The 26,176-nt window shown below is 43.8% G+C and overlaps 1 protein-coding gene across 1 annotated transcript in view; it reads right to left on the bottom strand.

The window, feature by feature from the left end:
* The window catches only part of WFDC3 (WAP four-disulfide core domain 3), an 85,744-nt gene extending 67,864 nt beyond the window's left edge, over nucleotides 1–17,880 (bottom strand). Inside the window, exon 1 of the mRNA XM_085615162.1 lies at nucleotides 17,805–17,880. Coding sequence (XP_085471288.1) covers nucleotides 17,805–17,880 — 76 coding nt within the window. The remainder of the gene's footprint in view (nucleotides 1–17,804) is intronic.
* Nucleotides 17,881–26,176: the final 8,296 nt, after the last annotated feature.

Here is a 26,176-nt window from a genome sequence, read left to right as displayed (position 1 = left end):
AGAGAGTGCAACAGCAGGGAAAGTGTTGGATAGCGTAGGGGTAAAAATTACTATTCAAAATCCAGATAGTGCAACAGTAGGGAAAGTGTTGGATAGCGTAGGGGTAAAAATTACTATTCCAACTCCAGAGAGTGCAACAGCAGGGAAAGTGTTGGATAGCGTAGGGGTAAAAATTACTATTCCAACTCCAGAGAGTGCAACAGAAGGGAAAGTGTTGGATTGCGTAGGGGTAAAAATTACTATTGTAACTCAAGATAGTGCAACAGTAGGGCAAGTGTTGGATAGCTTAGAAGTTAAAAATATCACACTTATAAATAAAATAATTCTTTAAAATAATTAATAATTTAATTATTAAATAACTCAAAATTACTTACAAATACCAATAGATATTTATTAAATACATAACTAACAATAACTAATTAATTAGCAATAAATTATTAATAAATACCAATAAATATTAATTAATGAATATTAATTACCAATTAAAAAATATTGAACAATTACATTTTTTATACCCAAAAATAATTATCAAACACTAATTACCAATTACAAAATATTAAACAATTACATTGTTTTTATACACAAATTATTAATTATTATACATTACCAATTAATAATTAATCTCCAATTAATTAATTATCAATACCCAACAACAAATTTAATAATTACTTAATTAGATTTCAATTACTTTCAACACTATTCCCCTATAAACACACAAAACACTCAAATAATAAAATAATACAGTTAACATAATTATCAATTAATCAATTAATACAAACTAATTACCAATTAATAATAATTAATTACCAATTAATACTTAATTAACAATAATATAATTATCAATACCAATAAATAAATAAAAATATTAATTAATTCCAATTAAATTACTTCCCACCCTATTCCCCTATAAACCCACAACCCGCTACAGAATTTAAAACGCAAAAATTATTTTAAATTATTTTATAATTCCAAAAAATGTATAATTAAATTCATATAATTAAATTACTTCCCACCCTTTTCCCCTATAAACCCACAACCCGCTACAGTACTAAAACACAAAATTAACTTAAAAAAACCATTATGAACATATAAATATTGTATACATATATTTTTAAACCAGTAGAACACTTAACAAAAAATAATTAACACATACATATTAAATACATAATAAAACACATAGTAATATTAAAAATATATATATTAGTGACATGTATATTAGTAACATCGATATATTTCATATTGATATTACTAAGTTCGATATTACTAGCATCGATATAAATGAAATCGATATTACTTACCTTAGGGTCGATATTCTGTCAATAGATATTCTTGACATCGATATTCTGTCCCTTCGATATTCTCAACTCGATATTATTGTAGGTCGACATTAAAGTTTCGATATTTAGACTGCTCACCTCCCTGCACATCTCACACACATTCAGGATGCCAGTACTGAAACCCCTATGTAGTCTGCCCACATCTCCAGTCCATTTTTAGGTTGAGCAGCACATACATCACATATCAACCTGTGTTTGGGGATAGACTCACTGTTTTCACAAGGCCGGTTGTGTACACTCTACAGTGCTGAGATGCCTCATAGCTGGAGTGCAATGAGAAAAGACTCTTGTAATACTCTGTAAGTGAAGTGATGTGTCCTTGTCTTATTGGGTGGGGACTGTGCAGGCCAGCTGGGCTCACACTGAGATGGAAAACAGGGGCACACACAGCCATTCAGCCAAGCAATCAATGTCCTGACTCGTGCATGAATACATTTCTGCGTCACTGTATGGCTGACAACACAACACAGGTCACTCATACATAAATGTGCAGGCAGGGAAACCTGTGGCATTTGGTACACACACCTTCCCCCTGAAGACAGCATGTTAGACAGTGCATGACACAACCCCACACTCTCAGGCACATACTGCATCAGTCCAACTACATGTTTGCGCCCCCTGCCCTCCCCCCCACTGTTGAGGGCTTACCATGAGATTTGGGGCACCATATAGCGTTGGGTACTGTGTGAGCACCTCGTCAACCAGGACCTCCAGCTCCTCGCTCGTGAAGGGGCTGGCACGGATCTTCTCTGTCCTTGCCATCACTGTGGACATGAGACAACAGCGGCGAAATTGGGTGGATAGGTGTCTCTGGCAGCAGTCCCTGGAGGCAGCAGCAGGTGGGTGGTCACTGGCAGCAGTCCCTGGAGGCAGCAGCAGGTGAGGGATCACTGGCAGCAGTCCCTGGAGGCAGCAGCAGGTGGGTGGTCACTGGCAGCAGTTCCTGGAGGCAGCAGCAGGTGAGGGGTCTCTGGCAGCAGTCCCTGGCGGCAGCAGCAGGTGAGGGGTCTATGGCAGCAGTCCCTGGAGGCAGCAGGAGGTGGGTGGCCACTGGCATCAGTCCCTGGAGGCAGCAGCAGGTGAGGGGTCACTGGCAGCAGTCCCTGGAGGCAGCAGCAGGTGAGGGGTTTCTGGCAGCAGGCTCTGGGAGCAGTGGAAATGTAAGGCTCCCCCCACACATATATAGCCCCCTGGGGTCGTTTCAAAGGTGCCAAGCTGCAGCAATTGGTGGTCCAGGTCTGCCTCTTTCAAATGCATCCAATGACCGCCTCCGCGGTGGCAGAGCACGCCTACCACGATTTTCAAGATTGCATCATGCCACCGCAATCAATGTTCCAATTGGCTGTAAGGGCATGCTCCATGGCGGTGACACACCGCTGGGGCCCGGTGTGTGCTACCGCGATGGTGCATCTTTCAAATGCAATCAATGACCGCCTCCGCTGTGGCGGAGCACGCCTACCGCGGTTTTCAAGATTGCATCATGCCACTGCAATCAAGGTTCCCATTGGCTGTAAGGGCATGCTCCATGGTGGTGACACACCGCTGGGGCCCGATGTGCGCTACCCCGATGGTGCATCTTTCACATGCATCCATTGACCGCCTCCGTGATGGCGGAGCACGCCTACCGCGATTTTCAAAATTGCATCATGCCACCGCAATCAAGTTTCCCATTGGCTCAAAGGGCATGCTCCATGGCGGTGACACACCGCTGGGGCCAGGCGGCAGCTACCGCAATTTGGGTGCCATACATTCACATGACGGTGCAAAAGGGGGTGGTGATGGACGGAGCATCAGAACCAATCAAACACTCACACCCAGTCAACAGATCTGGGCTTGATCCATCACCGTTATTTAGCCCACTCTGCCACCCCAGTTCAGACATGGGGGGTGCTGTTGACACTCTTCAGGGGCCAGGCGGTAGCTACTGCGATTTAGGTGCCATACATTCACATGAGGCACCGCGATTTGGGAGGCGGTGCATGCCAACCTCCATTTGGGCATGTCTCCCTGCCTATCACTACCGCACTTGTGTAAATGGGGGGTGCTGGTGACACTCCGCTGTGGCCAGGTGGTAGCTACCGCGATTTGGGTGCCATACAATCGCAATGGTGATCTGGCAAACATCAACAGTGCACAGTGCCGACATGGTCAATGGCACATCATTGTGCACACGATGCCAATGTTCCATTTACTCCACTGGTGACTACACATGCCATGTTTGTGTATGTGATTTTATTGATTGGCCTGTACTCCCTCACATGTCACTTTTTTTTCTTTTTTTTTATAGTGCAAACTTGACCCAAATTGGGTATCAGAGCGCTTTACATAGCACCAGTTGCATTACATGAGGACACATTCACTTTTGTTAGGCACGGGGAGATTAAGTGATTTGCCCAGAATCACAGGTTGTTTTAGCGTCATTGCTGAGACTCAAACCCAGTTCCCCAGATTCGAGGTCGACCGCCCTAGCCGTTAGGCCAACTCCTCTATTGATGGTCTTGTACGCAGGACAGTGTTGTTCTGGACTCTACAATGTGTACACATGTCAATGTGTTGAGGGGCAGTGACAATCACAGCAATGTCCGTCTCAATGAATGATGATCTTTTTTGCATGTCCTCTTATGTCTGATCATGCACACAATCGTCATTTCTGCTCTGACTGTGGTCATTGTGTTGTAGATGTGTGCCAGGTTCAAATGACGCATGACGGTGTGTCAGGTACAGCAGCTAGGTATGAGACAGTGGGGTTGATTTGTTGCACATATGCCGGATGCTATACTCCCAGGCATGCCCATGATAAATGTGGCAATATCCCTATGTGCATTCACATTTACCGAGGTGGTGTTTGAGGTGCTTGTTATGTGTAGGTTGACAGGTGTGCCATTTGTGTAGCTGAAGGTGTCCCTACATGTAAGCTGGTCTGTAACTCAATTTTGATGACAGTAATTGTTGGTGTTGTGTCATCCGGAACGTGAGATGCTGTGCCCATCTCATGATGTATTGCATTGACATGTGTCCACTTTCATCTCAACTAGGAGTAGACCAAATCTGCTTCATCACTTGACAGTGCTGGAGGACATGGAGGATGTGGCGATCATCTGGAATTGCCGCCTGGATAGAGCCACCCTGAAAACCCTTTGTGATATGTTAGAGCTCCACCTGCAGCCTCGCAGAACATATCCAACAGCTTTCACCTCAACTGATGAGGTGATGGCGGCCCTGCATTTTTTTGTCACAGGATTGTTTCAGCAAACGGTGGCTAGAACAGGTGGGATGTCACAACCGATGTTCATCATGGTGCTGCATGATGTTCTGTCCGCCATGATGATATACAAGGACAGATATATCCATTTCCCCAGGGGTCCGGAATTGGCAGCTGTGAAGGGAGATTTCTATTCCCTTGGACAAATCCCCCATGTTGTTGGTGCCATTGATTGCACCCATGTTGGGCTTGTGCCACCACAGGCACGTGAGCACATTTACAGAAATCGTAAACACTACCACTCCATAAATGTGCAAGTGGTGTGCCTGGCAGATATGATCATCTCCCACGTGTGTGCCAAATTCCCAGGCTCAGCCTATGACTCCTACACCCTGCGGAACAGCATTGCACCCCAGCTGATGGCTAATCTGCTTCCAGAGTGTGCATGGATTGTGGGTGAGTATGCCTAGCCGTATTGCGTGCTGGGTGTGTGACCTGCTGCCCTATGCCTCAGCGACATTGCAATGTTTATTTGTGTTTGTCATACCTAGGTGACTCTGCATATCCCAACCGTCCCTGGTTGCTGAGCCCACTGCGGAATCCCAGGACCCCGGCTGAAGTCCACTACAATGATGCCCATGGGAGGACACGTCGTGTGGTGGAGCGTACTTTTAGACTGCTTAAGTCACGTTTCCGCTGCCTCGACAAGACCGGAGGTGCACTGGCGTACTCACCAGGGAAGGTGTGTCAGATTGTAGTGGCATGCTGCATTCTCCACAACCTAGCCATTTGCAAGGAGATTCCCCTGCTCCTGGATGATGAAGAAGACCCAAGGCCCCGCCTGCAAATCAACCCGTGTCCAGTGATGAGGACAGTGGAGAGGAGGAAGGTGTTGACCTACGTCAACAGCTCATCACCCACTACTTCACTTGAAGGTGGGTGACAATGTACAACGTACCCATTGTCTGATGATGTTGCTGTTGTCGTGAAGGAGTATGTGAGAATTGTGACAGCAGCCAGTTGTAGACTCAGTGGTGGTTGGCAATGTTTCTGGGACAGGTCATTTAGGAACATCTACAGGATGTGTATGTTGACACTTGTTGCCCATTGTGAAGTATGCATGTTGGATTATCTTGATGGTAGGTGTTGTGTGATGTCTGTGATGCCACACCCAGACCAGGGAATGTTGTTCTGTTGTGTTTTACTAGGTGCCTTCAACCTCTCCTTGACTACATACATTCCATACTCCTGGTACATTGTGTTCATCTTGAAGACTGTACATCCTGCAATAAAGACGGAGCAGACACAACAACATGTGTGTAAGGATTTTTTATTTACAATGATGACATGTGAGGGGGGTGTACATTTACATTGAGGTGGTGGTGGAGCAGTGAGTTGACTGTTATGCTAAATGAGATAATCGAGTAGTCACCACATTGATGCGGTGACCCAGTCCAACAGACAGATGCCATTCACAAGGCAGTGTGGGGAAGGACAGTCCAAAAAGTCAATGCAGTGGTGAAGAGGGTTGCCATCAGGGCTGGCTCCGTGACTGGCGTTTGGCAGGTGCTTTGCCTCCAGATACTCCCAGGGTTTTCTTCGAACGGCCCCTTCATCGCTTGGCGGGGAGGCCCTGCTGCAGGGCCAGTGGGGTCTGAGGACTCACCCCTCTCTGTGGGCGTAGGGGAGGGTGGTGAACTGTCATCCTGCAGCCCACCAGAGGGAGGTGGAGGTATTGGTTGTGGCGCAGGCCTGTCCCTCAGTACCGCCACTTGCTGGCCCAAGAGCTCCACAATTTGTCCCATGCGGGTGTCAATGAACCTCATCAGCAGGATGAGCTCGCGTAACAGTTCATCCGACCGCCCCGTTCGTCCCTTGGCCTGTTCATATGCCCCAAGGACTCTGGTGATGTGCTCCAGGGATTGTGTCCCAGCCTCTTGGTGTCTGTGGGTAACCCTGCCCCTCCCACCTAACCTGCAGCCACGGACCTGTTGCCTCACCACTGTGGGCACCCACATCCTCTCCCTGCCCTCCTCAGTCGGTGATGTGGGGTGGTCATCTTCTGGGACAGGGAGGGTGTTGTGGGCAGCACTGGTGGTGGTGGCAGTGGACGCACAGGCCGTAACAGCAGGGGTCTGCAGTGATGTTGTTATTGCAGCAGATGTGGTGGGGGAACGATGGGGTCCTGGGACCTGTTGCTCCCTGGCACACCAGATGAGCCGGCTTCAAGCTCATCGTCCAGAGAATCCTGGGAGTCAACATCCGAGAGTCCATGAACCGGGGGGGAGACTGGCTCTGCAGGTTGCTGGTGTTGTCCCCTGCAGTGAGTTCTTGGTCACCTGTGGGCCAGATGGGAAATGGTCATTGTAGTGCACCCCGCAAGCTTTGTGTTAGCTGTATGTCATTCACTGTTTACACACTACACAATTGACTGATCATCATATTGTTTTCTATGTGCACTACTGTGCTTCCTGACATGATGCAGTGGTACATGCATTACTTGTCCATGGGGTGAGGTGTCAATACATACCATGCGCCACATGCATAATTTATGATTACAGGGACCTGTTGCCATCTAGGGACTGGCACAACATGTTATTTCCTTGAGGACTCTTTGTTTATTTGTCTGACCTGGCAGACGTCACATCTGGCCATGAGCTGGCCATTGTCATCTCCTGCATACCTTTGTCCTGTCATGTGCATATCTTGATTTGTACCACCAAACATGCTTTCTTATTTTTTGAATGGTCCTTGTTGCTCTGGCCTCATGGCACTGCACATGTCAATAGGTGCTGTTCATGATTATGCCCTGACTTTCTTCTACATGTGCATTGGTGTGTCACACTTTGGTAGCTGTGACACTTTCCTTTGCTTACCTGTGCGCACACTGTGCGTGGCAATGGGGTCGGTGTGCATATTTGTGCAATGAGAGGGCTGGTGTTGTCATATGGCACCATTTCTTTTGTGACGAATGTGTGGGTGCCCGTACAAGCTATTTACCTGTTATGTGCTCACATTTGGCTTTGTTATGTGACACATCTGTGTGTGCGTAGTGGAGGCTAACATCCTGCTCAGTGCATATGTCTACCTACCTGTTAGTTTGTTTGAGGTGGGCCATTATAAGCCACATGCATCTGGGTGGTATGGAGAGCTCCATCTTGCTGTACTGGGGGACAAGGGTACATGGTGGGAGTTGTGGTACAGGCCTGCCACCCACAAACACCCTCCCAGAGAAGATGGCTACCTACCTGTAAGTTTGTTTGGTGTACTGCAATGGCTTCCAACTGCTTCTGGGTGGGGGAGTGCTCCATCCTGCTGAGATGTGGGACAGGGGGCATGGTGGGAGTAGTGGTACAGGCCTCCCACCCCCACACACCCTCCCAGGGAAGATGGCTACCTACGTGTAAGTTTGTTAGGTGTACTGCAATGGCTTACAACTGCTTTTGGGTGGGAGTGGGTGCTCCATCCAGCTCAGGTGTAGGCCAGGGTGCATGGTGGGAGTAGTGGTACAGGCCTCCCACCCACAAACACCCTCCCAGGGAAGAAGGCTACCTACCTGTAAGTTGGTTTGGTGTACTGCAATGGCTTCCAACTGCTTCTGGGTGGGGGAGTGCTCCATCCTGCTGAGGTGTGGGACAAGGGTACATGGTGGGAGTAGTGGTACAGGCCTCCCACCCACAAACACCCTCCCAGGGAAGATGGCTGCCTACCTGTAAGTTTGATGAGGGTAATGTAATGGCTAACACATGCTTCTGGGTGGGGGAGTGCTCCATCCTGCTGAGGTGTGGGATAGGGGGCATGGTGGGAGAAGTGGTGCAGGCCTCCCGCCCACAAACACCCTCACTGTGAATATGGCTACCTACCTGTTAGTTTGATGAGGGTAATGTAATGGCTGACACATGCTTCTGGGTGGGGGAGTGCTCCATCCTGCTGAGGTGTGGGACAGGGGGCATGGTGAGAGTAGTGGTACAAGCCTCCCACCCACAAACACCCTCACTGTAAAGATTGCTACCTACCTGTTAGTTTGATGAGGGTAATGTAATGGCTGACACATACTTCTGGGTGGGGTGGGGGAAGGCTCCATCTTGCTAGGCTGTGGGACAGGGTAAATTGTGAGGGTAGTGGTGCAGGCCTCCCACCCACAATCACCCTCCCAGGAAAGATGGCTACCTACCTGTTAGTTTGATGAGGGTAATGTAATGGCTGACATATGCTTCTGGGTGGGGGGAGGGATCCATCTTGCTAGGCTGTCGGACAGGGTGCATGGTGGGAGTAGTGGTACAGGCCTCCCACCCACAAACACCCTCCCAGGGAAGATGTCTACCTACCTGTAAGTTTGGTGTACTCCAATGGCTTCCAACTGCTTCTGGGTGGGGGAGTGCTCCATCCTGCTGAGGTGTAAGACAGGGGGCATGGTGGGAGTAGAGGTACAGGCCTCTCACCCCCACACACCCTCCCAGGGAAGATAGCTACCTACCTGTAAGTTTGTTAGGTGTAATGTAATGGCTTTCAACTGCTTCTGGGTGGGAGTGGGTGCTCCATCCAGCTCAGGTGTGGCCCAGGGTGCATGGTGGGAGTAGTGGTACAGGCCTCCCACCCACAAACAACCTCCCAGGGAAGATGGCTACATACCTGTAGGTTTGGTTGGTGTACTGCAATGGCTTTCCAACTGCTTCTGGGTGGGGGAGTGCTCCATCCTGCTGAGGCGTGGGACAAGGGTACATGGTGGGAGTTGTGGTACAGGCCTCTCAACCACAAACACCCTCCCAGGAAAGATGACTACCTACCTGTTAGTTTGATGAGGGTAATGTAATGGCTGACACATGCTTCTGGGTGGGGGAGTGCTCCATCCTGCTGAGGTGTCGGACAGAGGGCATGGTGGGAGTAGTGGTACAGGCCTCCCGCCCACAAACACCCTCACTGTGAAGATGGCTACCTACCTGTTAGTTTGATGAGGGTAAAGTAATGGCTGACACATGCTTCTGGGTGGGGTGGGGGGAGGACTCCATCTTGCTAGGCTGTGGGACAGGGTGCATGGTGGGAGTAGTGGTGCAGGCCTTCCACCCACAAACACCCTCCCAGGAAAGATGGCTACCTACCTGTTAGTTTGATGAGGGTAATGTAATGGCTGACACATGCTTCTGGGGGGGGGGGGGGTAGGGATCCATCTTGCTAGGCCGTGGGACAGGGTGCATGGTGGGAGTAGTGGTGCAGGCCTCCCACCCACAAACACCCTCCCAGGAAAGATGGCTACCTACCTGTTAGTTTGATGAGGGTAATGTAATGGCTGACATGCTTCTGGGTGTGGTGGGGGAGGGCTCCATCTTGCTGATGCAGTGGGACAAGGGGGCCTGATGGGAGTTGTTGTGCTGGCTGCCTGTACACATGTCCCCATGGTAATGTTGGTAGCTACGTTTGGGGTGAATGGAAGTGAGTGAATGTTGGTTCTGTGAGACATGTTTTTGTGAGTGTGTGGTGCAGATGAATGGAATTTGTCTTAGGTGGTGTCGCTTTGTAATTGTGCAAGACAGTACATAGCAGTGTGGTGGTAGTCATTTGTTTGTACTTACCAGCCTCCACTCCCCCGGCTACTCCTGTGAGACTCTCTGGATGCAGTATGGCAAGCACCTTCTCCTCCCATGGTGTGAATGGTTTTGGTGGAATGGGAGGGCCACCGCCAGTCCTCTCAGCCAGCTCACGGTTCTTGCTTCTCCTCTCTTTGACAACCCTCTGCAGATCATGCCACCGCTTGATGATCTCCTTTTTTGATCTCGGGTGGTCCCTACTGCATTGACCCTTTAGACTATCCTTGCCCACATTTGTGTCCTTGTGGCTAATGGTGTCTGTTGGACCAGGCTACCAAACAGTTGTGGTTCCACTCTGACTGTCAACTCACTCTCTGTGAATTTGGGCATTTTATGTGCTTACATGGTGTGTTGTGTGCAAAGTGGTTGTGGGTGTAGGGGTGTGAGTGGTGGGTGTGGTTGTGATGTGTGTTGTGTGTGATGTGCAGGGGGGTTTGTGGTGCAGGTGTGGTAGTGATGGTGGTGGTGGTGGTGATGTGTGTGTGCTGTATTATTTTGCCTCTCCGCTCTGATCTGGTGAATGCCCTTCTCTTCTGGAGTGTTGCAAAGGATTGTGGTCAGGGAAGGGGCTGGTTTTATACTCAGCTATGTGGGTGTGTCCAAATGGGGTATTGCTGTCAGGTGTGGTGTGAGTGTTGTCCTGGGAATTATATTTTTGTATTTGCCATGTGGTTATGTCATTGTATCTAGCCTTAGTGACAGCCTGGCGCCGTAAAGCATTACAATGTCTGATTCAACAATTAAAGCTGCTGGGAGGGAGTGGCAAGCATCTGTGGTTCAACAAGCTAAACTCAAAGTTTTGCTAAATGTACAATTTCATATCTATTCATCAGTAGAAGATGTACATTATTTTGTCAAAGTCAGCCAAGCAATAATTAGGGAGACAGGAGTCTCTTGAAAATAATGTATAAAATCTCTGGTGTTGGGGCTATGTCTTGGGCCCAGGTGCCCAACCACAGCACCAAAGGGTGGAGGGAGGATGTGGGACTGCAGATGGAGGGGGTCCCCCAGCTTTGGAAAGGAGGATGGGTAGGCGAGGCGGGGCAGATGGGTTGGGATGGAGATGAAAAATGAGGCAGACAAGAGCAGAGAGATCACTGGGAATCCGGGGAAAAGTTGCAGTAAAGGTTGCTCCAGATTTATGAGAAAGAGAATAAATTAGATGATATGAAAATAATTACATGTAATGCAAATGGGCTGCTGAACCCACGTAAAGGCGGTGCTCTTCTTAAATGGCTAGCATCTTTCTCCCCTCGAAGTAATTTTCCTGCATGAAACTCATTTCAGGACCAACAGCCCCAAGACACGTCTGCCAAAATACTACGCATTTGCTTATTTTTCTTTGGCGAATGTAGCTGTTCGTGGGGTGGGATTTTATTAGCAAATACAGTTGACTTGCAGGTCAAGAAAGTGGTACGGTACGGGATGAGGAGATGGTTATGGATTAAGGTAAAGGTTGGTGAGACAGTGTTAAATTTGGTGAATTACTATGGCCGCATTGTAGATGAGACCAAAGCATTGAAGCAGATCTATAATATAGCTGTCAATTTGGAAGGTGTTTTGATCATTGGGGGTGATTTTAATTATATTCAAATTTTGGCACTTGATACTTCCAACAAGGCAAATCGACAATTAAAGCCAAAAACTGAAAAGTTAATGACTACTATAGAAACAGATTTTGCGTTAACTGATCCATGGAGGGTGAGGCACCCTGGTTTCTCTCAGTCTACCTACTATTATTCTAGACATAGAATTCCCTCACGATTGGATTTGTTTTTGGTAGATAAGATGTTGGCTAATGGTAAGATGGAGATATTAGTTAATTCTTAGACCGTTCTATAGTCCCCTATACGTTAACTCCAAGGATTATTTAACAAAAGAAATCGAGGTGGCAGTTGGTTAAATGTTTCTTAGAGGATTTGACTTGGCAAAGGGAAATGAGAACTTTTGTTGAGGAACTATTTCAAATTAACAAAAACACTGCTCCAATCTTCATGCTCTGGAAGTCATTTAAACAACTTTTAGGGCAAACGTTATTTCCTACAAAACTAGGTTAAGTAAACAGCAGGCGCAAAAATTTGAGGGACTGAAAGCCATAGTGGAAAACGCTAGACTAGAAGCACGTTTAACAGGGGAGCATATTTTTAGGGCACGGCGGCAGGAATTACTAAAGGGAAAAAAGATTTGAAAGATTCTTTGTGTATTAGAAGAGGTTAAGGGTAGTAAAGCACATCATCAAAAACTTTATGAAGAGAATCAGCATATTGGTAGATTTTTGGCATGGACTAGGGAAACCCAGAAAAGTGGGCACATTGTAAATCAAATTAAAGACCTAATCAAAATTCAATTAGAAGATGATAACAACAATATCGCAGATTTTTTTCTTTCTCATTTAAAAATAAAACCTATACGGAAATGCAGGTAATAGAAGAACAAGAATGTATGCCATATCTTGAATCTGCTCAATTTTCCCATCTTTCGGGGGGGAATACTAACATATTTAACAACACTATACAACCGTCAGAAATCTCTAAGGTACTATAAAGTATGACTAATACTAAGGCCAGAGGAACCGATTGGATCCCGGTAGAGGTTTATAAAATCATTCAGGATGGATTACTTTCATTTTTAACTAACCTTTTTAATCAAATAAAAGGCGAGTTGGGTATCCCTAAAAGATTTAAGGAGTCAATTTTGATAATTATTGTTAAAAAAGGATAAAGATCAGCGAGATCCTAACTCTTACTGCCCTATTAGTCTGTTAAATAATGACTACGAAATCCTATTGAAAGTCTGGGCAATGAGAACTCTCCATGTGCTCAACACATTGATGATAATAGTTTTATTCAAGCTATTAATTACTTTTCATCTAAACAGATCAGGGCTGCAATACTCATGATGGATGTTGAAACGGCTATTGACCTGGTGGATTGGCATGCCGTATCTTTTATTCTGGAAAAGTTCAGATTTCCACATCAGCTGATTGCTATGCTGAAAGAAGTATATAATCAAGCAGGGGCCAAAATTATTATTATTGGGGAGGAAGCTGGGATGGTCAACATCAATCGGGGTACTCAACAGGAATTGCCCGTTATCTCCCCTTTTGTTTTCCTTTTTTAATGAACCTCTTGCAGTAAAAATCTGTATTAACCCACTGATTATACTCCCTGTTAATAGGATGGCTAAAATTAAATTTTATGCGGACAATAAATTTTATTTCTTAAAATCGAAGGATCGAATATACAGAATGTACTGGATTAAATTGAGAAATGTATGCAAATTGGGAGTTACAGAATAAATCAAGCAAAAACTGAAATTCCTACATTTAATTTGAGTATCCCGGAGACCCCAGCTTGTTTAGAACATGTTTTACCACACCCTATTAAATAGCTTGGTATTTTTATAACAAATTTGCTCAATTGTTCCTGTTGAAATATGGAAAGAGGCTGTTGAAAGTCCCAAAATTATTAGCTAAATGGACTCTTTTGAACATATCACTAATAGGGCGGTATTTAATGATAAAAATGTTTATACTTCCACTATTCTTATTTCGTTTTATTAACCTCCCCTTAAAACTTCTAGTTACTACTTTAAAGAATTGGATGAAATGATTCATAAGTGTGTCTGGAACAACAGGCAGCCCAGGGTAAAATTAGCTATGCTTTAATTAGATATAGCACAGGGGGGTTTGTCATTACTGCATTTAGCAACATATTACCAGGCCTCTTCGGTTAATTTGACAATACAATTAGCCGACACAAATTCGGTTTATAATAATGTTTCATTAAATCATATGGTAAATTAGAGTACAAGCAAAACTTCCTAAAAGAACCAGATATCCAGAAATAAGGTCTTATTGGCCCTAGCAGTACAAATTCAGCTTTTTAAAAAAGATTTTGAGATATACCAGCATATCATGCCTATACCCCTTTCCAAGATTGTGTGGTAGGTGGGGTTTAATATTGTCTAAGGGGCTATATCACTCATGGCAAAACCTAGGTTTTGAGCAGCTTGGGAATTTTAATAATCATGAGAGATTTATCACATGGGAACTAATATCGGCACAACAGGGCAATCAAAGTGCTGCTGTATAGATGAGTTTTTGCCAGAAAGATAATTTTTTCAAAAACAATGATGTTATGCTGAGTGAACCAGCACGTCAGATCATCACACAAATGGGAAATAGTGTGGGATCCTGGTATCATTTACTGCACCAGAAGGCTAATGGGGATAAATGCATTACGAAAGGGCTTCAGAAAATTCCTACTGAGACAGGATGTAAATTTAATATAAAAGTGTGGCGGCAGGTTAGTGAGATGGGCCATGAGCACTGCGAGGACCTAGTTTCAAGAGAATGAATTTTCTATCCAGATGAATGGCATACTATATGCCATTGAGATTATGCTAAATGTTTCCAACATTGTGTAACCAATGTTTCGATGTCAAAAGCTGGAAGAAGGTGGCTGGGTGCATATTTGAATGTAGTAATCTACAGCAATTTTGAAAAGATGTTTTTGTAACTATTAGTCGCTGTATGTCTATAACAATTGTTCCATCTTGTATGTTGGTTTTATTTGGTTTTCAAGGACAGGTAAGATGTTTAAAAAAAAATCTGCAGTATTTTATATAAATTTCTATAACAGTGGCAAGGTCACTCATTTTACAGAACTGGAGAACAAATATCCAACTGATTGGGCACTGGATCAACAAGATGAGTAGTACCTATAAATTTGAGGAGGCTTGTGTAAAGAGGGTGGGTGCCACCCTATGATTCAGGGCGACTTTGGCAAGTTTTTCCTTACACTTTATAAAATATGCATTTTATTGTAATTAGACTGACTGATTTATATAAGCACTCTTGAACTATCGCAATCAATATGCTGCTAACCATGTGTGCACTTTAACAACTTTTACATTACTAGTGGTGATCAAATTTATCCAGGGGTGTTTTGTGGTTTTGGTATTTTAGTAATCAGTATGCTGCGAGCCGTATTTGCACTTTAAAGATTATTTTTCTTATGCTGCTAAAGGTAAGCTATAGTACTGTATTTTGACGGGAGAGAATGGTTTTAGACTTTAGATATTGCACAATGTACGGTAGTGAACAATGTATTTCACTCACCCAAGGAAAGACTTGTTTTATAATTGTAGTGTGCCATGGGTGGGTGACTCTGGCTTTTGGGAACTGGGGTGGGATATTGTATTTCGGATATGTTGTATTTTTGATTATTTATATGAAATGTATTAATTATTTTTTCCTTTTTCCTGTAATGCAGCTCTTTTTTCTGCTCTAATAAAAAAAACATTTAAACTTTCTCTCTGACTGCTTAAATTAAATGTATGCATTTGAAGTAAGCCAATGTCACCATGTTTCAGGGAGAGAGCACAAAAACTTTAGCACTGGTTAGCAGTGGTCTTGATGGAACAATGTTCAGCCCTTTATGGGCAGCATCGACTTTACCTTGAATGTGTCTCCTCCTGAATTCCAAAACTTGCCCCCAAGAACGCAATCTTACTCTTACCATATGAAGCTGGTGCCCTATGTGGGGCTGCAGTGCCTGTTTTCAACAAATAACTCCTTGGTCATTATTGTGATTCTAGCTCCGAAATCCACTAGCAAATGAAGTTCCTTATCCCCTACCTAAATATCAACGTATGGATCAACACATACCATGCAGCTCCTGTTCTAATATCGCCTTTTACAACCAGAGCCATGTCATGGAAGCCACTCTGTATAATCTTGGCCGCAAACGAGGAGGCATCCTTCTCACGCAAATTTGTTATTCAGTTCATACCATATTTCATACTTCAATTTTTGAACCACCTTCACAAAGTGCTCCGCTTATTTCACAATCTACACCTAACATTTATGACAGAACCATATATGCTGTCTGTCTGAAAATTGGACTGTTCATGGCAGATAACTCTTTAGAAAAGGTCTCATTTCCTGTTTGAACAGTACTCACCACCTCTGAGAGTTTGTTATCCAGTTCTCTAGCTGATATTTGAGATGTCTCTAGGCTTTTGTGCTGTGCAAATAGTTTAATCTAAAAATGGATTTCCCATAGAGATAAGATTCTATTGGATACTTTGCTTGCAGCACTGACTAATGAACTCTGACCAACCGGTCACTGTATTCACCTCCAAATTGGCATTCTGCAACCAGATGTTGCAGCGCTGTGATGTATGAGTCTACACTTTCTCAATGACTTATTGTTCTCCTGAAAAACGTATGTCTCACACAGCCAATCAGGCGACAGATCAATATGACTGTGCAACTTCGCAACTCCCTCTTGGTGCTGTTCGGGTGCTTCATCAGCGTTCAGCACTAACTCTCGAAGATGTTTGAAAATTGCCCTTCCTTTGAAGCTTAGTGAATCGAGTAGCAAGCATATTTTTCACTCGACTAAACCTCAAAGCACCGACGACCCCCAAATAAGTTTCATAGGCATCAAACCAATGCATCCAGCTCAGATAATAGGTGGATCTGCAGCAGATTCTAAAACCAAATAGAGGAGGCAGATTGACTAATTGAGGAATGATGGGAAAAAAACAGGCTACACAAGAAACTGTCCGCTGAAAGCCGGCAAATGTCACATGGCACACCCTGGGAGGAAAAGTAGAGTGAAAAAGATTGCACAGAACTTGTGGATTGTGAAGAAGTACTTGCGTTGGTGATGACTGTGGTCAAGTGCTTTATAAATTGATACAAATTATCTAGAATTTGCTCGTTCATTTGCCTTTTTCACAATGATGGAGTGTGCAGACTTCGAGGCTCGATGAAAGCAGCACACTGTGAGTTTCTGGCGTCCTGCTGAAACTTTTAACAAATAAAGGTATGGCAACCTCTTAGAAGAAATGCAGCAGACACTTGCTGGAGGATCTGGAAAAGAGTGTTTTATTCAAGTAAGTCAGATGCAGTGGGCCACCCGGCGCACACTGGCCAGACAGGAGAGCCTCTACCAGGAAAATGTAATGTGAAACATAACATTCCATACACAGCATACATGGGAATGTTTAAGAACAGGAAAATGAGAGATTAAAAAAAAGAATCGAGAGAATGCATTTCTCCTATTGACTTCTAATTAAGGAGAGGCAATTTCATGCGGAAGACAGACAAAATAAAGCCCTTTTTGGCTTAAAAAACTCGATAGTCTCCCAAATGAATCGGGTCTGTTCGTATGTATGGCACAGTTAAAGAACTTTCCCACTTAACATTGTAATCAACATGTCTTACTGCCTTCCATGGCCTTAAATACTAATGAAAGTGATTGGTTAAGAATAGTTGAACCAGTAACCCACTATATCCTGCTGCAACATCCTTATCCAAAAAACCTGTCTTCGGCAAGTTCAACCAACAAGGTAGTCATTGCCCTGCCCTAGAAAAAAGTCAGGCTGCTAAAGACAGAGGATTGCCTGATCTTCCAGACTGCTGGATTCATATTTGTCCATCACATTTTCTGATATCCTCTTAGTAGCCAGTAGCACCATTAGAGGTCAAAACTGGAGGTCAACGTGCTAAGAAATGGACTTCTGAAGAATGGAAGACATTTGGTATGAATTTTCCATTGCTTATGGACAGTTCCAGCCTCAAGGCTGGTACTAATAAGCTGAGCTTTTCTTTACATAAATACACACACACACACATGCATACACACACAGACACACATGCACACATACGCACATCCGTCTCACTTTCGTACTCTATGTCCACTATATGGTTTTGAGACCCATCACCAGCCTTCAGGACCTGCATGGCAACAGACTGCAATGTGGGTAGTGGTATTATGTGTGTGGGGGTGGTGATTGATAGGGATAGGAGAAGCTGCAGGGGCAGGAGAAGATAGTTTGAAATGACAGCTCCCCATCCCTTCCAGCACAGGTCCACACCTCCTCTCCCCTTGACTGAAGCTCTGTTAGGCTCAGTCCAGAAAGAAAACATGTCTGTAGCTGGGCACTTGAGGGCTGTGTCAGGATCTAGCCCCTCAATTGGTTGAGCCTTTGCTAGTCTCAGTCAGTGGAGTCTGGAGGTAGTTATCCGGGAGAACTCAGGTTTTCACCTCCCGAATGGCTGAGCCTCTGGTAGGCACAGACTACCTGAAAAACTGATGGAGATATCGGGACTTCTAATCGCCATCTTTCTCTATTATTCCTGAAAACTAGTTTCAATTCATGCCTTTGTGGAGGGCTAGTGTATAAAGCAATAACCACCAGGAACTGAAGTCAAAATATGTGACCATTGTTTTGACCTCTGCTACATTGTGCTCTGGGGTCCTTGTTCGGGCTCCTTCCTTTCTCTAGAGTCATTGATGAGTAACTTGAACATCCTGGTGGGCGATCCTTTCCCTTTTCAGCTCAATTAGCAGCACTACATCACAACTGTTCAGTTCCTTATATACTAGGTGTGTATGGACACTGCTTTCTTGTGCACTGGCTTGTCTCCTATGAGAACCATTAGCTCTCTCTCATGTCACCCTACTCTGTAAACTACAGTAAGTTCACAGATCAGCAGTAAATCGCCTCAGGGTGACTAGCAGAATGAAATACCTTTTACCTTTTCCTGGTCTTTTCACAAGCTTGATTTGGCCAAGAGTATTTGGGTTATTTTAGATCGCCAGTAACGTCCAATGAGCCTGTTGCTTGTGGGTCTAGCCTTTTTCCCCTCCAAAGTCCTCCCTTACAATAGGTATCTTCCTAGCTTTCTGCAGAGGAAATCTAAGATATTATTAAAGACAAAGAAGCAAATGCAATATGGAATTCCTTTATTACTAGTTTGGCCAGAAGCAATAAAAGATGATGACAAACAACATGGTGCCTCAGTTGCGATTCATTCATCAACCTACTCTCTTCGTGCAGGCGACACCAGCACCAATTAAAAATGAATGGAAACCTGTCCTTCTGAAGTAGGAAAGAAGAGACTCAGCCGATGACTTTTTCCTTGGAAATAGCAGAAGTTACCAGTAGATGAGTCCATCAATGAAGTTGAATGCAGAAGATGAATCCAATGGAGAACATGTACAACCAGGAAGATGACGAATAAAACAACTTGGACAAGGCAGAGGTCACAGAGCAAATTCAAGTAATTTATATTTCATCTGCATAGTAAAAGGCACTGATTAGGAAGAGGCAACACTAGTAAATACAAAGCAAAAATAATAATGTCTAAAAGATCAGCTTTCCAGTATGCTCAGTCACCCAAGCAAGCGAAGGGTTTGTGAAATGTTATGCACTTATGCTCACCATTATCAGGTGACCAGAATTTGGTTATGGAATCCTGAGGGTGGGAACCTTTGTTTCTGGTTGCCATACTTGCAACAAATTCCAGCTATGTTATTTATCAGAATGGGGAATAAATACACTACCCCTGGAATGCAGATTTCTTAACGGTTCGGTTTTCCCCAGTTCTGTAGACAAATGTGTTAACATGTTCCACCTTCTTGCTGCAGCAGAAAAGGTCAGCTAATGTGGCCGTTAGGGCAGAAAGTAGGGATGGGGTTTGGAGGGGTCAGGACAAGGCAGAAACAGTAGGATTGAGCAATGTCTGCTCCATGTGTTACTCTGTGTGGTTGGAGGAGGGTAAAGGTGGTAGAACCCCAAGCACTGCCAGTGCACAACAAGAAATTAGTATTGACAAAGCCAATAGGGTTGACTTTTGAGTGTTGCATACAAGTAAATGAACATTACATACTGGTGCCATGAATACATTCAGCATGAACACAAGCAAACAAACCAACATACATATATGCATCCATTTTCATAATTTCCAATGGACATACAGGAACCAGTGTACATGGATCAGCAAATGTACAGGTATTGATGCACACACAGCAACAGTCACACTACATTGCATACAAGAGCACAGTGTGATGTGCATGAGAGGAACACAGGATGGTACAAGGGAGCAATGGCGCTGCAGCAGGTGGCATTATGTGGTTTACAGTATGGATATTTTCAGCCTGTCTTTGGCTGTTTGAAAATTAGCATTTTGCATGTTGGGACTTTTAATCCCATAATTGTAAAAGTGCAAAACTATTTGTCCCCCAATTCAAAGTTTTATTGGATAAAAAATTAGGTCTAACTGAAAGTGTCACAAACGACAAGAAATACTTTTCAACAATGTACTTGGATGAGATTGAAAAACTGCTGTTGATGAATTGTGTTGTTTGTGTTTTGCTGTTCTTTGCATTTTGGTGTCTCATTAAGAACAAAATATATATCTAAAATGATAATTATCTCAGAACAGATCAAAAACACTATAAATGCTTCCGTGCTAGAGCCAATAAAAGCACTTACCTGGCAATCGCACAAATTGGAAATGCAAGTGGAGCTGACACTCATGCTTGTGCGGACTGTGCTATCAATTGACAAGGAGACTGACGCACTTAACATTAAAATAGAATTCCTGTTAAACAAGAGTAAGAATAGCACTGCAACAGCAGACAACACAAGTGAGGCTATAATCGACAAACTAACCTCCCTTCCTGATCTACTAAAAACATTGATAAAACAATGAAAACTTGCAGAGTGAGAAGATTACCACGCAACAAGTGATAGGAACTAGGAAAGAGAAGGAACTGCCGGGAAATGGAAGTGCACAACTAGACCAAAAAATACAAGAAACCAGCAGTGACAAGCCCTGCGATATGAACAAGAGGATACCATGCACTAAAATTCAAACGCAACCACAACCCTGTGACAAAGAGATTGAACATGACCAGCCCCTAGCACAGGACAACTATAACAGCAGTGCCACAAAATGCATTCTTGAGACAAAGAGAGCCAAGTAATCCAATGAGGCCGAACCAGAGGCGAAGACGACACAACTGTTGCGGAGAAAAAAAAAAGAAATTGCGCAAGACACACAAGGCCAACAAAAGGAAAAATACATTCATTAGTAATGTACAAAAAGAAGCACAATCATCCACATCGAGCAAGCTAAAAAATCAGGAGCACAACATAGATGAAATAAGATCAGAGGCTGTGAAGTTCTACCCCATCTTCTTCGCAAAGACATGGACTACCTGTAAATCTGAAGAAAGCCCATAATACCAATGTGCTGGGGCATGAGAAGAAACAAACAAAACACCAACAAATAATGGATCACAAACAGACCTGGGACCCCCAGGAAAAAGGGAAAGCTATGCCCAGACAGTTCCCCAAATCTCACCTAATGAACAAATTAGGACATCCCCACATGCAGTGAACAATGACACTACCGGTGGGGCCCTCATGCAAACAAGCTCCTGCACACAAGAAAGACTTACCATGCAGCAAGCGACAGAGTATGAGAGCGGAGCATGCACAAGAAGAAAAACACATCAAAACATCCCAGACTGGGTAGAAGTGCGGACCCAGGGAGGGAAAATTCCATCACTTGGGCCACAAGCGGAAATAGGGTAGACTGAAAGATCAAACAGACAATGCACAGTAGTAGAGAATGTGTAAGACGTGGCCAGCAAAGAAAACAGACAAAAGGATATATTGTATGTTGGTCTGTATTAAATGAACATGGGCATAGATCTGACTCACCACACACCAACAAAAATGAAAGACATATTTACCAGCAAGACACGATTCAGGATATATATTAACACAATGGGGTGACCCTGTGTCCCTAGGAACCTGGGTATTTAACGTATAAAGAACAATGGTTCCCTTGGGTAGAAACAATGCGTATTGTAGTTAGCCATAGTTACTTCAGCATAACATATAATACATTTCTGAAAGCAAAAACATTTCTTGAACAAAAGGGGAAAGAGGAACAAGAACACAGAGAAAGGATGTTCATTGATTTATGTATCAGAATTGATAACATTCGATAAACAGAAACACATTGCAGAATTTTATACTTCCAAATTCAGACAGTGATACAAAATAGTGAGATAGTGGTGCTCAGTGGTGATATAAATACATAGTGCAGTGAGGTGAGGGTGGGAGGATGTGGTTTGTTTTTGAAAGGCCAGATTCAAAATGCAGTAACAAGTAAGTTAAACAAATTAAATGGTTGGTAACAACTATGTCCTGCAATCTGTGCCACAATAGATCGTCGACATTTCAACCCTATGGGCACTTCGTGGAGTGTCACAAGCGGGTCTTCATCAGGACTGTGGAGGAGGAGGCCTATGGGAAGGAGTTTTATAATAAAGAGTGTTCAAGTTCCTAATATTTGACAGTAATAAATTAAGAATTGAGTTGAATTACATAAACTCACCCTAGGATTTCAAGGGCGGTCAAGGCAAATTGATTGGAGAGGTATGGTTATTCTAACAGGATGTCTGTGAAGTAGAAAGGTATTATAAGTGCTGACTCAGATGTGAGTAAAACACAATTGTATGGAATAAATCTAAAATCTTACCAACTGTGAAATGAATTGCACAGAAGATCTAAAGGAAAACAAAATGAGGGGAAATTAATCACTAGACCAGGAGAGTGATTTTGAAAAAAGGTATAGTCAGGGGGCAATGGTAAAACTCACCAAAGAATGATTGTTTTCTTGGGCTGGTAACACGGAGTCCTCACGAAACACTGCTTCCTGGTTGTGGAGCAAGTGAGAAATGAGCTCTTAAATACTCTAGGCCAAGGCTCCAGCTGGGAGCTTAATGTTGATTGACAAGTGTGTTCAGAGGAGGCATCACAAGGCCTCACTGGCAAGTCAAAAGGCTGCAGCTGAACTGTAGCTAAAAAACAATCAATTATGTGCTGCCATATAAATGCGTGCAAAAGCAGCGAAGGACAAAATTAAGAATTATGTTGTCAAACCCGAAATTCGCTGGCGCAAATAATGGGTTGGGTAAAGTATTCATAGTAATAAAACATTGCTTAGAAACAATTAATTGATTCTAAAGGAGGGGCCTCCGCAGGCAAGCTGGGTTGGGCTCCCACCCTGAGCTTCATGATGATTGACAGGTGTGTTCAAAGGAAGCAACCAGCGAGGTTTCACTGGCGCTAGGGACGTTTTCAGCTAAAAGCAGCTGAAAGGAATCAATTAAGCTCTGCAAAGCAGATGCATGTATTCAGGGAAAAGCAGCTTTTTATAAAAACACACTTCATCGATTCCAAATGAGGGTGCGGATCACACACTCATGCCTGATTTATAGAGGCTTGGGAAAGTATTTGCTCTCAGTGGCGCCGTTTGACTGATGCAATGAAAGACACAGTGATTCATGCAAGAATAACATGAAAAAGCACAATAAATGATAGAGGCAAAGGTTCAAAATTACAATGATATTAATAGTAATTAAATAATAAGAAACACTGTGGTTTTTTGGACATGCAAAAAGAAACATTTAACGCTAAAATAAGTTTAACATAACAAAGACATGTTTTTTAAAAGACATTGGTACTATTGGGGGTTACTGAATGTAGGTGGTTACAAACATAAAGTAAGGGTCCCCTTATGAAATGTATATAATTATCCTTAAAAACAGGACTGTGGAGAGCCAGCTAAAGTTGGCCCATCTGTCTCAAAGTCTCCTCCTGTTCATTGAGCCCCTCGGTTACTGAATTAAGTAAATGTATCCATTTGCACTATTTGTACCTGAGAGCTTGAACAATGGAACCACCCCTGGGACTGGGCAGTATCTTCTCAAGTACAAGCCATTTAAGACTAGTAGCTGTGTGCAATTTGTATGAAAAATGTTCAACTAGGGGTGCTCCTGGGACATTGCATCTCACCCTGCTCATATGTTGCAGTATCCTCGTTTTTACCTTCTGGGTTGTTTGACCCACGTAAACTTTTTCACAAGGACATATAATGGCATATACAACATTCATGCTGTTACAATTGGTCAGTGCTGGAAGTTTGTGGGTTTTGTGGTTGTGTGTAAAAGACACGCCTTCGATGGTAAGGGGGCAGGCTTTGCAACTCCCACATTTGTGATGGCCGATCAGTGGCGGTAGTCCCAGCTGGTCCCTGATGTCTGGTGCTTTTGGAGTCTCCAAATAGGCTTTTACCAAATTGTCTTTCAAGTTTCTGCCTCTTTTGAAAGCAAAAACTGGTTCAGAATTGGTAGGTAGATCACTGGCAACCAAATTCCAAAACTTCTTTACAATTTTCTTGATAGCATTGCTTTTGGAATTGAAAGTATTAATGCACACCAGGCCCTTTGACGTCTTCTCCTTATCACCAGGTCTTAGCAACTCATCTCGCGGACTGTACCAGGCAGCAAATGAGGAACACCGACCAACATCGGCATTTCCAGCTCTAATACTCACCCCAAGTTCAACATGAAAGGGGCATCGGCATCTTAAACAGGTCTCATATACTACACCTATTACATAACATACCCTCTCTATCTCATTTTACAACAACACATCTAACTTCAGTGAAATTTAAGCGCTACCCAGGGATCAGTCAAAGAGAATCCACATTAATTGAATGGACTGATATTTCCAAGGTTCAGAACATTCTATGAGAAATCAAGCAATTCCAAGAGTGGGGCATATCAATCAACAAACCAACTACAGAAGAATATCGACATGTGCTTACAGGAAGGCAGAATACAATCTGGCACCACAAAGAAGCAAGTATAATCTTTAGAGGAATCCAAAGAATAACCCCCTCAGTTGGGGGGAGTAAGATCAAAATTCAATTGTCTAACAGCAGGAGCAAAACTCTCAAAACAGAGGATCAGGTAAAACATGCATACCCAGATCAATCGAATTGGGCCTGGCTCCCTACAGCTCTCGTGACTACAGGGCGGCTAAACTCCTAGGGTAGGGAAGAAAACAACAACAAACCCCATAAAATGCGCCCTTAAGATAATTAATTGGAATGTGGCAGGCCTACACACCCTTATGACAGATGACAAGACACTGGAATTTTTAAATACAGGCAATATTCTATGCATGCAAGAAACATGGTCGACTATCTCCATTCCAATTCTAGGGTTTCAAACTATCTATATACCTGCCCAAATAAAAATCTGTTTGGAAGATCAATGGGCGGCCTCATAATATATGTGAAACTAGACCTGTGCGTGAAAGTCAGAAAATGGGCAAACAACTCCTGGGATATACAGGCAGTCAACATAAACGGGCTTGCACTGGATGAAAGACCTAACTCAATATCACTGTTGAACCTGTACGTTAATCCCCATAGAGATAACAAATTGGCTAAGGTGAAGAACATCACTGAATGAATAAAGGCATTTCTGTACAAGTATCCAGGGAACCAGTATATAATGGCTGGTGATTTCAATACCCGAAAATTAAACCAATTTAAAATAACACAAGGAGGCCAACAAAGGATGATTTTACAAGTTTGTCTTAGTGAATTCAAACTTGGGTCGGCGACCCCAGATGGGCCCAAGAAGGGGCATTTCGATCCACACTTATAAAGACATATGAACCTTGGATTACATCTTCTTAAGTAAGGAGTTAATAAAACAGTGCACAACCTACCAAGCGCAACAAAGGAGTGAAAGCAATAATATAGCCTTATAGCCCGCCGTAGCGGGCTATACCGGCTGTTAAAGGCCCGCTGTAGCGTTAAAGGCCCGAGCCGAAGGCGAGGGACTTTAACAACAGCAGCGGGACTTTAAAAGCCGGTATAGCCCTGCTACGAAGGGCTATAAGGCTATTAGAACATTCTGCCACTAGAGGGCAGAATGTTCTAACAAAACGAAGCCTTCGGGGAGCGCGAGGGGATTCAAATCCCCTCCGGCTCCCTGAAGTCTTTGTTCACAGCCAGAGCTGTGAACAAAGACACATTGGAATGTTGGCGCTCCGGGCTTATACCAGCCATTATAAGCCCGGAGCACTCCATTGTTTTCAATGGAGCTCCCAACATTCCAATGTTCTAATTATCCTATCATTATAGAAATAAATATAGGTGTAAAGGAAAGGTTCACATCAACCACAACCCAGCAGGTTGCATGCTTGAAACAAACACGGGCCGCTGACAAAAATAATTAAATGGGGTCCAGCCAACAAGAATAACCACGAAGGCTGGAAACAAACTCTTACAACCCGGACATGGGAACATGAAGCACAAATATTAAAGACTTTGTCCTCAGTGCTAGACAAGCTGCATGGGCTATTAGTGCTTCAAA

This window comes from Triturus cristatus, chromosome 7, assembly GCF_964204655.1.
Source record: "Triturus cristatus chromosome 7, aTriCri1.1, whole genome shotgun sequence".
Taxonomy (NCBI): domain Eukaryota; kingdom Metazoa; phylum Chordata; class Amphibia; order Caudata; family Salamandridae; genus Triturus; species Triturus cristatus.
The sequence above is the reverse complement of the archived record's forward strand: the minus strand, read 5'-3'. Positions and strand labels throughout refer to the sequence as shown.